This window comes from Colobus angolensis, unplaced genomic scaffold, assembly GCF_000951035.1.
Source record: "Colobus angolensis palliatus isolate OR3802 unplaced genomic scaffold, Cang.pa_1.0 Scaffold169, whole genome shotgun sequence".
NCBI lineage: Eukaryota > Metazoa > Chordata > Mammalia > Primates > Cercopithecidae > Colobus > Colobus angolensis.
In genome coordinates, this window is record NW_012114810.1 from 3,257,912 (window position 1) to 3,271,420 (window position 13,509).

General features: G+C 40.7%; 1 protein-coding gene across 1 annotated transcript; it reads left to right on the forward strand.

Moving 5' to 3' along the window:
* Window positions 1–12,566: 12,566 nt before the first annotated feature.
* LOC105508909 (late cornified envelope protein 1C-like) lies at window positions 12,567–13,173 on the forward strand. The gene has a single exon (XM_011937935.1). The coding sequence runs from the start codon at window positions 12,567–12,569 to the stop codon at window positions 12,885–12,887; it is 321 nt and encodes a 106-aa protein (XP_011793325.1). The 3' UTR covers window positions 12,888–13,173.
* Window positions 13,174–13,509: the final 336 nt, after the last annotated feature.

Here is a 13,509-nt window from a genome sequence, read left to right on the forward strand (position 1 = left end):
AGGAGGAGGAGGAGGAGGAGGAGGAACGAGACTCTGAAAATTGGAATGAGAACCAATGAGAAAATCCTGATGACAGTGGAAACACTATAGCCCTGAATTTGGTTGCGTCTTCTTTGCCAGTAGAAGCAGCCTTTCCATACCCACCTGAGGAGACTGACCCTGATTTTCCTGAGGAAACTGTAATGGGCCCCTTTGAGGCAGTTGCCTTGAAAGACATTGATGATTCATCTCAGGACCCCTCCCTATCAACTCTTTTTGCTTCTAGAGTGAAGTCCCAGCAGGTCCCCAATGGTGAGGTACAACATGTGACCCAAGACAAGGTGCACTACGCTCCAAAAGAACTACAGTGTATACAGACAGACATTCAGGGAATATGTATGTGGCCTAGAAATGACAGGCCTGCCTTGTTTTGCTGCAGAGGAAGAGATTCAGAGCATTAGGGAGATTGGAATATTAGAATTAATTTGTCATGAAATGACAAATCACTCACCTTGGAAGGCCCAGATGATTCACCTTTTATCACAATTGTGAAAAATATGTTTGTGAGGGGAGGGTCAGCATCCTTGAAGAGCTCTAAAAAGCTTAGATTGGCTGGGCACGGTGGCTCATGCCTGAAAGCCTAGCACTTTGGGAGGCTGAGGTGGACAGATCACGAGATCAGGAGATCAAGACCATCCTGGCTAACACGGTGAAACCCTGTCTCTACTAAAAATACAAAAAATTAGCTAGGTATGGTAACATGCACCTGTAATCCCAGCTACTCAGGAGGCTGAGGCAGGAGAATCGCTTGAACCTGGGAGGCAGAGGTTGCAGTGAGCTGAGATCACGCCACCACACTCCAGCCTGGGTGACAGAGTGAGACTGTGTCTCAAAAAAAAAAAAAAAAAAAAAAAAAAAAGGCTTAGATTGCCATTCTCTCTGTAGATCATCAATTTCAGTGGGATCTGCTGTTACTGAAAATGATGGGGAAAATTGGATCCCTGGGCGTCAGGGGCCAAGGAATGGCACACAATCACCAAAAGCAAAGTGGATGGGTGTGGCTACCATATGGACAGCAGAATCCAAGCAGCAATCAGAATATTCTGACCCACAGGCATGTAGAATGCTGGCTAGTTGGTCACGCTATCCCTGGAAGTGAAATAAATGGGAAGTCTACTAAATTCTTTCTTGATCTGTATACGAGAAGAGTTCCAGACAAGTGAAAAAAAGTCCAACTTGAATCATAAAAACAGTCACAGTTCCTCAGTCAAAGCTCAGGCTTGAGCTACTTTATGGACTCCGAACTCTTCAAAGGAAGGAGAGGCCAGATCTCCTTGAAGAAAGAGCCTAGCACACTGCTAAGCATGTATACTGTTTTTCTTTCTCCCAAAGGGACCTACACCTTTTTACCAGGGTGGCCGTGCATTGGGAAAAGGAAATAATAATCAGACTGTTTTGGATAACTGGACACTGGCTCTAAATTGACACTAATTTCAAGGGACTTAAAATGCCACTTTGCTCCACCAGTCAGAGTAGGAGCTTATGGAAGTTAAGTGATCCATGGAATTTTAGCTCAGTTCCATCTCACAGTGTGTCTCTGCACCCATTCTGTGATTATTTACTCAGTTCCAGAAGGCATAATTTTAACAGGCATACTCGGCAACTGGCAGAATTCTCTTATCAGTTCCCTGACCTGTGGAGTGATGACCAAATAGAAGCCTTTAGAACTGCTTCCACCTGGGAAAATAATGAACCAAAAGCAACACCATATTACTGGAGAGACTGCAGATATTGGTGCCATTGTCAAGGACTTGAAAGATACAGCGATGATAATTCTCACCACATCCCTATTCAACTCACCTATTTAACTTCTTCAGAAAATAGTTGAATCTTGAAGAATGAAATTGGGTGTCTATGGATTGATTTCTGTTTCCCCAGAATACATATATTGAAGCTGTAACTTCCAGTATGGCTATATTTGGAGTTAGGGCCCTTAGAAAGGTGATAAAGTCATGAGTGTCGGGCCCTCATCTCATAGGGCTTGTGCCCTTGTAAGAAGAGAGATAGATGCCAGAGATTTCCTTTTAGCCATGTGAAGACACAGTGAGAAGGTAGCCTTCTGTAAGCCAGAAAAGGAGCTCTCATCAGAAACCAAATCGACCAGCATCTTGACCTTTGTGGGCTTCCCAGCCCCCAGAGCTACTAGAAATAAATTTCTATTATTTAAGCCACCTAATTTATAGTATTTTGTTATGACAGCTGGCACAGACTAACACACTGAATTATTATAAGCCTAGCCAGGGGATGATCCCATTTACAGGTGTTGTACTAGATGTGGTATTTGCTTGAGCAAATTAGCACATACTCTATTACACAGCTATTGATCTGGATTTTTTTTCTCTTCTTACCTATTAGTAATGACTACCATAATCAGTTTGTTTTCAGCTGGCAAGGGCAGCAATACAACTTCACTGTCTTACCTGCCACCATGACCACTTTGTCCATGAGCTCACTGGGAAATGACAGGAGAGGCTGGGAAAGATTCTCACTGGTATCCACAGAATAGGTTATCCTGTCCACTTATTTATTAAAGTCTCTGCTAAGGTTATTGTTTAGTAAACATTCATATGCAACACAAATATCTTATATTTTTTGCTCATTTAAAGAGATCTCTGTACATACCTCTTTCCCTATTCTCCCTGAGTGGCTATTGTTCTCCTCACCCTGTCCTCTGCAGGTGGTGGCTTTAGAACTTCAGGAGCCAGTGGGACACTGTGGCTTGAATTGGGGTCAATGAGGGAAAGTGTGGGAAGGGACTTCCAACTCTGTCTGTCCTATGTCAATTGGCCTGAAGCAGCACTGCTTGTGACCAAGTCTGAAATGTCTTTTGTAAACATGGCTCCTTTGCTTCTGGTCCCCTTTAAGGCCCTGACTGGTCTCTCCATGCTCCTCTCCCTCTATGAGTGCCATCTGCTCCTCCTGACCTAGCTTCACCCGACATCCTTCCTCCTTCACACATGTATGCACATACACACACATCACATGCAAATACACACACTTCCACACATGGACAGGTGCACACGCACACATGCACACATTGATGATTCGTCTCAGGATCCCTCCCTGTCACCTCTTCTTGCTTCTAGAGTGAAGTCCCAGCAGGGGACTCCTAGTTTTCTCACTAACTGTTTCTGAAATCAGTTTAGTTCAAGGCATATTTTTTGTGTAAAAATTGCACTTGTATTAACCTTCCATTAAATCTTGTCTCTTTCTTCCTCTTCCATCTCCATTAAATTCTCTGCATTTTTTTTCCGGAACACATTCCCTATACCACATGTCTGAAATTGTCACTCTACTTCTGCAGAACAGAGGCTTTCTACAGAACAATGCATGTGCTTCTTAAGTATTACATTTGGGACTCAGCAGAAAGTGTTTCCAAATTCTTTTCTAAGGTTTACCATTCATGCTTCCCATAACACCCCATGTTCTTGCCACACTGAGCAACTCACCTTTGCACAGATATAACTTACCCTTGTATATCTTCATCCTTTTTTTCTGAGAAGCTGTAAGTAGAATTTACTATCCATAGCTCCATATCCAGAATACTGTAAGTCTTCAATAAAGAGTAGCTTCTCTTGATATTTTGTAAGTGTTGCCACTACTACTACTGCTACTCTTAGTATCACTACTAACTACTATAATCACTACTTACTATTACTATTAGCAGATTTACTTGCTATTCCCTCTATCTGAAGTTCCTCCAAATCTCTCCTCACCATCTGGACATTTTGTAATTCTGTCCTTCTTTTAAGACTCACCTCAAATGTCATCCTTCTATGAAATCTTATCCAATTGTATGTTTTCTTAAACTGGTGCATGTTAAATAATCTGTCTACAACCTTCACATTGAGCAAGCTTAGCTTGGAGGATGTAATGAAAATTACAGCTTTTTAAAAATTTTAAATTTTTTTATTTTTTATTTTTTTTTGAGACGGAGTCTCGCTCTGCCGCCCAGGCTGGAGTGCAGTGGCCGGATCTCAGCCCACTGCAAGCTCCGACTCCCGGGTTCATGCCATTCTCCTGCCTCAGCCTCCCGAGTAGCTGGGACTACAGGCGCCCACCACGTCGCCCGGCTAGTTTTTTGTATTTTTAGTAGAGACGGGTTTTCGCCATGTTAGCCAGGATGTTCTTGATCTCCTGACCTCGTGATCTGCCCGTCTCGGCCTCCCAAAGTGCTGGGATTACAGGCTTGAGCCACCGCGCCCGGCCTAAAATTTTTTAAAGTAAAATTGTCCTTAAAATTTCACTCAGTGGGATGGTTTTCCGATTCCTAAATGAAAAGTTGAAAGGCCAACTGACTTTACAGCTCTTTCCAAGTAATGGAAAGTGACTTGTTACTTGAAATCACAAACCTGGGCCCATTGCAGTGGCTCATGCCTATAATCTCAGCTCTTCGGGAGGCCCAAGAGAGAGGATCACTTGAACCTAGGAGTTTCAGACCAGCCGGGACAGCAAAGCAAGACCCCATCTCTAAAACAAAAAAATTACATACTTGGTTTCAGTTCAGTAATGAAATATCCAGTCGGAAAAACAATATCAATGCCAAATTTGATTGGCTGATTGATTGATTTTTTTTTTTTTTTTTTTTTTGAGACAGAGTCTCACTCTGTGCAGGCTGGAGTGCAGTGGTGCAATCACGGTTCGCTGCAACCTCAACCTCCTAGGTTCAAGCGATTATCCCACCTCAGCCTACTGAGTAACTGGGACTACAGGCACACACCATCATGCAAGGCTTATTTTTGCATATTTTTTTTAAAGACAGGATATTGCTGTGTTGTCCAGGGTGGCCTCAAACTTCTGGCCTCAAGGGATCTGTCTGCCTCAGCCTGCCAAATTGCTGGGATTATAGGCACGAGCCACTGCACTGGGCCTCAAATTTGATTGAATGGCATATTTGCCTGTGAACCCGCTCAGTGGGTTGCCTCACCATACCAGAGAAAGGAAGCCTAGTCCTTCTACTCATTCCCCATCTAATGTCTATCCTTCAGCTTTCTAAATGTATTTTCTGAATGGAGAAAAAAGAAGAGGCTCAGTCTGACATGTAGGCGCAATTTCCTTCTGATACTGGAGCAACCAGGAAGCAGAATCCAATTTCTGACTCCTCCTCTCTTGGGCATTTTAGTGTCCCCTCTATCTATGATGTGAGTGATGCCTCTCCAGGGTGAATTTCTCAAAATTCAGCCTTGGTTCCAGAATCTTCTCTTAGACAAGGGATGAATGGCTAAGAGCAGTTCGTCTTTCCAATGTGATCCACATCTGGTCTTAGAAAGCACTCATGCATCATTTGACCCATGCTTGCAGAGGAATTAGAAGCTTATCTTTGCTTAGATGACAAAACTGGTTTCATTTCCTCCAGGTTTCCTGAGGGAAGAGTTGGGTCCTCATTCTATACATCCCCCATATCAGGAATTCACCTGCAGGCTCCTCCCTGGGAAAGGCCAAAGAGGGCAGGATCCTAAACTTCTAGTCCTAGGAAATTCTCTTTCTTCCTTTTGTTTGCCAGAAATCTAGAGGATTTTTCTTATCCAACACAAGTCCCAATCTGACAAAATACTTTTCTGTAACTTTCACATAATTAAACCCCAAACCTTGAGACTGGTGCAAATTTAAAAAAAAGACAGAATGTAATAGTATATATATACACACACATATATATGTATATACACACATATACATATCTATGTATACACATGTGTATGTACACATATAAATACTATTAAATCTATATATATATGTCTACAAAGATTTAAAATGTGATGATGCAGGTGATGGTTATCAGTGGGGAAAAGACGGCTATTCAATACCTGGAGTTAGGGAATTTTGTTAACTGAAAAGAAAATGTAAATCGTCATTTAGTATTAGATGCCAAGACAAATTCCATGGGATTAAATATTTTGAGGAAATCAAATTATAAAGAAAGAAGTACTTGTAGCTAAATGTTTATCTTCTCTCAGGATTGAGAAAAACATTCTCAATATAAAAACAATTAAAGAAATTATAAAGAAAAATAAGCACAAATACATGCATATTAAATTAAATATTTTGCTAGAGAAGAAGAAAACAAAATTAAGTCATAATTTTCTGAAATATTTTAATATATATGAAATATGATAGACTAATACCTTACTATATAAGTGTGTTTTAAATTTTACATATATATGAATTTCTTAAATAAAATATTTTATACAGATACAAACTTAAAAGGATTTCCTGGTAAACACCCCATGCATGTATTTTCCACTCATATTAAGAAATAAATCATCATAAATATGATTGAAACCATCCCCTTATATATCCCTTCTACCTAGAGATATTCATTATTCTGTATTTTCTGTTTTTCCTTCCTGTGTAATGTATATATTTTCCTGTGCTTATTTATCCTTAACTTATAATTTATTTATAAGTCAAAAATGTAACAATTCCTCTGTACTTAACTACACTTTATTTGTACTTAGCTATATTTAATTTATAACTTATTTCTATATTAATTATAATTTGTATTTTTAGTTTTCTGAAAGTGATCTACTCTGTGACTTTGAGACATTTATCTATGTTGATACAGGTGACTCAATTTCATTTTCATTTTTTCTCACTATTTTATAGCATTCCAGTGTAAGAATATTCATACTTTACTTATACTGAAATTGGGTACTTACCTTGTTTTCACTTTGTACTTCATGAAAAGTGCTACTTTTTAACATTCTTACACATACCTTGGAAACTTGGCATCCGAGGCATAGACTTAACAAGAAGAATCAGCATGTCATTCAGTATATCTGCATTCATCCTGAGTAGGTATTGCCAAATTACTCTTCAAAAGTTGTACTAAAGTACACTCCCTTCAGAATATATGAAAATTTCTGTTATTCAACGTCAATGAGAAGAATAAATAGTGTGAATTTTTCATTCTCACCAAGATGATGGATATGAAATTATATATACACCATCATGGTTTTTTCTTGCTTTTCTCTGATTCCTAGCAAGGCTGAAAAGATTTTTCAAAAACGTATTGGTTATTGGTTATTCAGGTTTTCACTTCTGGAAATCAATTCTCATGTGTTTTTCTCATTTTTCCTTTGGGCCATTGCTTTCTTCTCACTGATTTGTAGGGTTCTTTATTTAGATACTAATTCATTGTCAATTATATGTGCTGCAAATATCTTTTCATAATCTGTATTTTCATCTTTTGTGATGTTTTCTGGTTAAAGAAAATTTAATATAACCAAACTCATGGGTTTTTTTTGCTTGTAATGTGTTTGTCTCCGATGTGAACACATGTATATTATTTAGGAAATCTTTTCCGTCAAAAATCCATAAGGTTATTCTATCAAATCATTTTTGAAATTTTAAAATATATTTCTAAAGTTTTGTTTACTACATTAGATCTTTGATTTATGGAATTTATTTTAATTATATGGTGTGACGTAGAGGTATTTATTTATTTCCCAAATGAATGAACAGTTGGTATGGTATAATTTACTGAACTGATTACTCTTAACCCACTTTTCTGTAATCCTGCCTCTGACACATTTCAGGGGTTCATATATGAATGAATGATTTTTAGTTCCTTATAACCTGTCACATTGTTCCTTAATCAATAGCTCACAGTCTTAATGACAATTGTTTTATAATTATGTTTGATGTTTTGTGAGATAAGTTTCCATGCCTTCTTATTTATGGTTATCCTTTCTATTCTTGGTCTCTTGCTATTTCATTCAAGTCCTAGAATCAGCTCATTAAGTTCCATTGAATTCCCTCTTGTGGTTTTTATTAGAATTACATGGAATCCACAGGTTGACTTGCAGAAAATTGACCTCTAAGACAAGGTTTCTTTCAATCCATGGATATGACATGGCTTTCTATTCGTTGTGGTCTACTTTAATGCCTTTCAATACAATGTTGTAATTTTTTCAATTTGGTCATCTTTTAGAGATATTGATTCTTAGATGTCTCATATTTTTGTTACTGATATCTATGGTTTTATTTTTAAATAACAATTTCTGATTGTTGGTGTATATGTGTTCTATAACATAACAGCTTCAGTCAGGATATATCTTTTTATGCCTAAATGTAGAACCACAAAATAATTTTAATTATTGCCATATAGATGTCTGTTTCTAAAGGCATTATTGCCTTTAGATGCTTGTTTCATAATTTAATACCCTAAGTATTAAAAATAAGTACTTAGTAGTAAGCGTTTCCAACTTACCTTATTACAATATGATAGTTAACACTTTTGAGTATTTAGATTTTCACATTGTTACAATGATCTCCACAAAATGAAAGCCTGAAAATTGGAATCATTTGGTCAAAATATATGTACATTCTACATTTTAATTATTTTAACTCACCAGTAAATATTACCTGAATGAATCAATAATCAGTTTGCCTTTCAGAAAGGTATTCCATCCAGAGTAACTTTTCCCTCCCATATCCACCCTTGGTTTGTAAAATTTTTAAATCTTTGCCTATTTAATATGAATGTATAAATTCCACAGAGAAAAATCAAATGTAAGTTTTTATACATGTATTTTTCATCTATAAATTTACCATTTAGCATTGCCTGCTTATCTCTTTTGTCCATTTTTTTCATGAAATTTTTTCTTATTAATTTGTAAAGTATATTTGTACGTCCACAGTGTTGATCTTATTCCTGGGATATGTGATGTAATTTCCTCTCAATTGGTCACTTCTCTTTCAGGAGTGTTTACATGTTGCTCTTTCCCACGTGAAGTTTTTATTCAGAAGTAAATAAACATCACATTTTCCTTTTGTAACATGGTTTTGGGAGCCACCAAGCGTAGGAAATAACGAACTACCCTTTTCTACTTTAAAAGTGTTATTTAATAATGTGTGTTACAAAAAAGGATCTAATGGGTGAAAAAAAAATAACCCATTAGCATACTACGTGCTGATTCCAAAGTATAAAGTACAATACCACTCAGTACGAAGTTCGGGTGATTCTTTAAAAATTGAACATTTCCAAAAATGTGTTAATTAATAACCAGTTTACAGATGGACATAGAAATAATTAGAAAAAAAAGTATTACAGTCATTCCTACAAGTTTACAATGTGGGACATAATGCTTTACTTTTTTTTTTTTTTTTTTTTTTTTTTTTTTTTTGAGACGGAGTCTCCCTCTGTCCCCCAGGCTGGAGTGCAGCAGTGCGATCTCCGCTCACTGCAAGCTCCGCCTACCGGGTTCAGGCCACTCTCCTGTCTCAGCCTCCCGACTAGCTGGGACTACAGGCACCCACCACAGCGCCTGGCTAATTTTTCGTGTTTTTAGTAGAGACGGGGTTTCACCGTGGTCTCGATCTCCTGACCTTGTGATCCGCCCGCCTCGGCCTCCGAAAGTGCTGGGATTACAGGCGTGAGCCACTGCGCCCGGCCAATGCTTTACTTTTCATTTGCCTCATAGCTACATTCTAGATCTCAGTCGTGTCCACTTCCAAGTCTTGGTAACAGAAGACCTAAAAAGCAAGTCACTTGGGAGGCCGAGACGGGCGGATCATGAGGTCAGGAGATCGAGACCATCCTGGCTAACACGATGAAACCCCGTCTCTACTAAAAAATACAAAAAACTAGCCGGGCGAGGTGGCGGGCGCCTGCAGTCCCAGCTACTCGGGAGGCTGAGGCAGGAGAATGGTGTGAACCCGGGAGGCGGAGCTTGCAGTGAGCTGAGATCCGGCCACTGCACTCCAGCCTGGGCGACAGAGCGAGACTCCGTCTCAAAAAAAAAAAAAAAAAAAAAGCAAGTCACTTGCTTAATAAAAATTTTATGAAATTTAAGTCATTGACATCATACAATTAAGGCAAGCAGACCAATCTTTATGAGGTTTCAAACATGCTGCCAACTTGCCATCCAGATCTAAATCAGACTGATTGACACATTGGGTACCACATCACCAGAGGCATGGATCATGTGATCCCTCAGGCCAAGTGTCCTAAGAATCAGTGAGCTCTGCTTCTGAGTAAGACTTACCTATGAGCCAAGGTATTGATATCCTGACCACTCCCTTATAACGAAGCCTTTTGTAACAACCTGAGCAGGAAAAGAAGAGTCACACTCAGGCAACATAGGTACAGATCTCTGCAGGATGACACATCCTCAGCACGTACGTTTGCATGTTCCAGGTTCTTATGCTGATAGCCTAAGTCACGTGGAATAACTGTTCATAAACTCTATAGTGCTATGCAAATGTTGGCTTCATGCCTGATCAAAAAATAAATGTGTGTATATGTGTGTGTATATATATGTACATAATACATATATGTGTATGTGTATACACTTTTAGAAATAATGATGATAACTTGTAGTATGCATAACATGTGCAAGGAACAGTTCTATGAGCTTTAAGTATGTTATCTCATGTAATACTCCTAACAAACTCATGAAAGGGAGGTTATTAAAATTCCCATTTTACAGTCAAGGAAACTGAGGCAGTGAGATTAAATAGTTTGTCCTATATTATATAAGCAGTATCAGAGCTAGGATTCGTCCTCAAGATGTCTGGCTCCAAAGCCCCAAAGCTAACTTCCAAGTACTTTCTCCAAGCTCAAGCTGATTCTCAGAGACAGATCTACTTTGAACGTGTGCTCCACACAATGCACACCTAATGCACACACCATACTTAGAAACACACACACACACACGCGCGTAAACAATTCCCAGTGACAAAGCGGTGGGACACACATGAAAAAGCTAAGAGTCTTCTGTGTTTCTTTGTGCAAACCTGGATGCCTGGAGCTCATAAATTAACATTCCTAGAGGAAGAAGGAGAACATCTGGGGGACCACACTTCAAGAGCGAGAACTGAGAGGTAGGCACCTCTAAGAGAATAAGGTGCCAGGTGGTGGTAGGAATTCACTCCCACCCCATTTCTAAGTCACATTCCACACTAGGAACAGCTCCCCTGCACCCCGTGGAGAAAAGCAGATGAGGAGCTGCCAGTCATTCCCTGTCACAGGACCCATGTGGGTGTCAGGAGACAGATCCTTTCATGCCCAGGCCCTGTCTCACAGCTGGAGGCAGAGCCCAGGCCAGGATAAAAGGGCTCATGGCCAGAGCACCCCATCCACTCACCTCCTGAGGTGCTGAAGGACCCTGTGCTGCCTGTGACCTCAGTAAGTGTCCACTGGGAAAAGGAGCAGGGGCTTCCACAGAGGGATGCCCAGACCACGGCAGGAGGGAAGGCCAAGCAGGGCTTTGTTGGGGAAGGATAGCTGGATTAGAAGAGGTAGAGAATGTCTAGAAATGCTGATGGAGTTCAAGCTGTGGGGCAGGAGAGATGGGAAGCACCTGGATGGCTTGTATGTCTGTGCTTCATGTTCTAATCCAAATTAGTTCTGTATATTTTTTAGTGTCTCCCATTGCAGATAAGTTAAAACAAACTTTCCTTTCAGAGAGTAGATCTTAGCAACTCAACTGTGTCTCTTTCCCAAAGCCTGTACTGGGATTATAGTGGTTCTCAAATAATGGAGACCAGAGACCAGAGGAAGCATATTTGGAGCTTGATAAATACAGAGATACATGGCCCTTACACTTTCATCAGGAGTCAATTGGTCAGGAGCGGTGTCTAGGCATCTGATTGGATGCCCCAATGTTGAATAGCAAGTAACAAGTTGAAATTTGTGGTTGCCAGGGTGGCAGATGGAGGAGTCTGTGGGTTCTAAGAGGGAACTTCTCTAGGCCTGGGTTCACCAGACGGGGAAATCTAGGGTCACGTGTCAGCTTGCTGCAATTAGCTTTAGACCTCATTTCTCCATTTATAATATGATTTGGGATAGCCAACTCAATATAATGACTCTTTGCTATTCTGACTATAATATATTGTGTGTTTGTGACAACTAAATACAGCCATCTGGGAAGCTCCTCCAAAAGGGAATCTTTATTTTTATTTTGTTATTTTATTTCATTTATTTTGAGACAAAGTGTCATTCTACTGCCCAGACTGTAGTGCAGGGGCGAGATCTTGGCTCACAGCAGCATTGGCCTCCTGGGCTCACACGATCCTCCAGCCTCCACCTCCTAAGTAGTTGGGACTACAGTTGCATGCCACCATACCCAGCTAATTTTTTTTTTCTTAAGAGATAGAGTTTTCTTGTTTATCTTTTAAAAAGCAGAACTGCAGGTTTAAACTGGCTCCCAGATTGCACATTTTCAGAATTCTGAGTGGTGCAGAAGGTCAGACTTCAGTGAGATTCTGTGAATGTCAAATTGCCTTGTCCATTTAAAGGACATTAATTTTGGGCAAGTTTGTTAATACCGTTGTCCTCATTATCTTGCTTGGTTAAAATAAGATAATCTATTTCTATTTTATAAAAACATCCTGATGATCCTGTAAGACACTGTGAAAGCATCTGACAAAAAATTTTAGAGATAATTTCTCTCTGACTTATTTGAACAGGTTTTAAAAATGTAGCAAAAATAAATGATGGTAAAAAAGGCAATAAGGGTGGTCTCTGTGCCTGGCTCTAACTTGCTGTTTGACTCTCTTTCAGTTCCTGAACACCCACCGCAGAGATGTCCTGCCAGCAGAGCCAGCAGCAGTGCCAGCCCCCTCCCAAGTGCACCCCCAAGTGCCCCGCCCCTAAGTGTCCCCCAAAGTGTCCCCCTAAGTGCCCTCCAGTCTCTTCCTGCTGCAGTGTCAGCTCCGGAGGCTGCTGTGGCTCCAGCTCTGGGGGCTGCTGCAGTTCTGGGGGTGGCGGCTGCTGCCTGAGCCACCACAGGCGCCGCAGGTCCCACTGCCACAGACCCCAGCGCTCTGACTGCTGCAGCCAGCCCACAGGGGGCTCCAGTTGCTGTGGAGGGGGCAGTGGCCAGCACTCTGGAGGCTGCTGCTGAAGTGGACTCTGCACCGAGAAGAGCAGAGTTGGGTGAAATGAGTGGTCAAACATTTCCTCCTCACCCTTCTCCTCCTGAGCCTGCAAGAGTGGCTGAGATGCCCCCATGAAGGCTCTGAGCTCTGGCCTAGAGGATCCCTCTGCCTTGGGATCCAGAAACTTGATTCTTTGCCCACAAACCTGTCTGCTGCCCCTGACACCAACTGTGTTGTCTACTCTGGGATCCCAAACCACAAATTCACTCTCCAGCTCATTTCCTGCAGCTGCAAGTGAAACAATAAAGCAAAAGATCTTCTTGCCACTTATTCTGGACTGTTCCTTGCCTGTTTGTGTCTCCAATATTTTTTTCACTGCTCTCTAATTTCCTGCTGCCTGGAAGCTTTGGAAACCAAAGATGTGCTAGTCACATGGCTAAAGGTAGGGAGGAGGGGAGAGAAAAACATCTCTGGCTCCTACTCTGACACCTTATGTCAGAGGAATCACTACATGGCTCTGCCTGTGCCCACCCTCCTGGTGTTTCAGGAACACAGAGCCTTGTGCTTTGGACTTTCTTCAGGGTGCTACTCAGTCTCCAGGGTGTGGCAGGGAGACAGATGTGCACTCCATCCTTTCATCCATCTACC

Bases quoted from the DNA above. Each gene is read 5' to 3' on its own strand.
- LOC105508909 (XM_011937935.1), top strand. From the start codon at position 12,567: ATGTCCTGCCAGCAGAGCCAGCAGCAGTGCCAGCCCCCTCCCAAGTGC.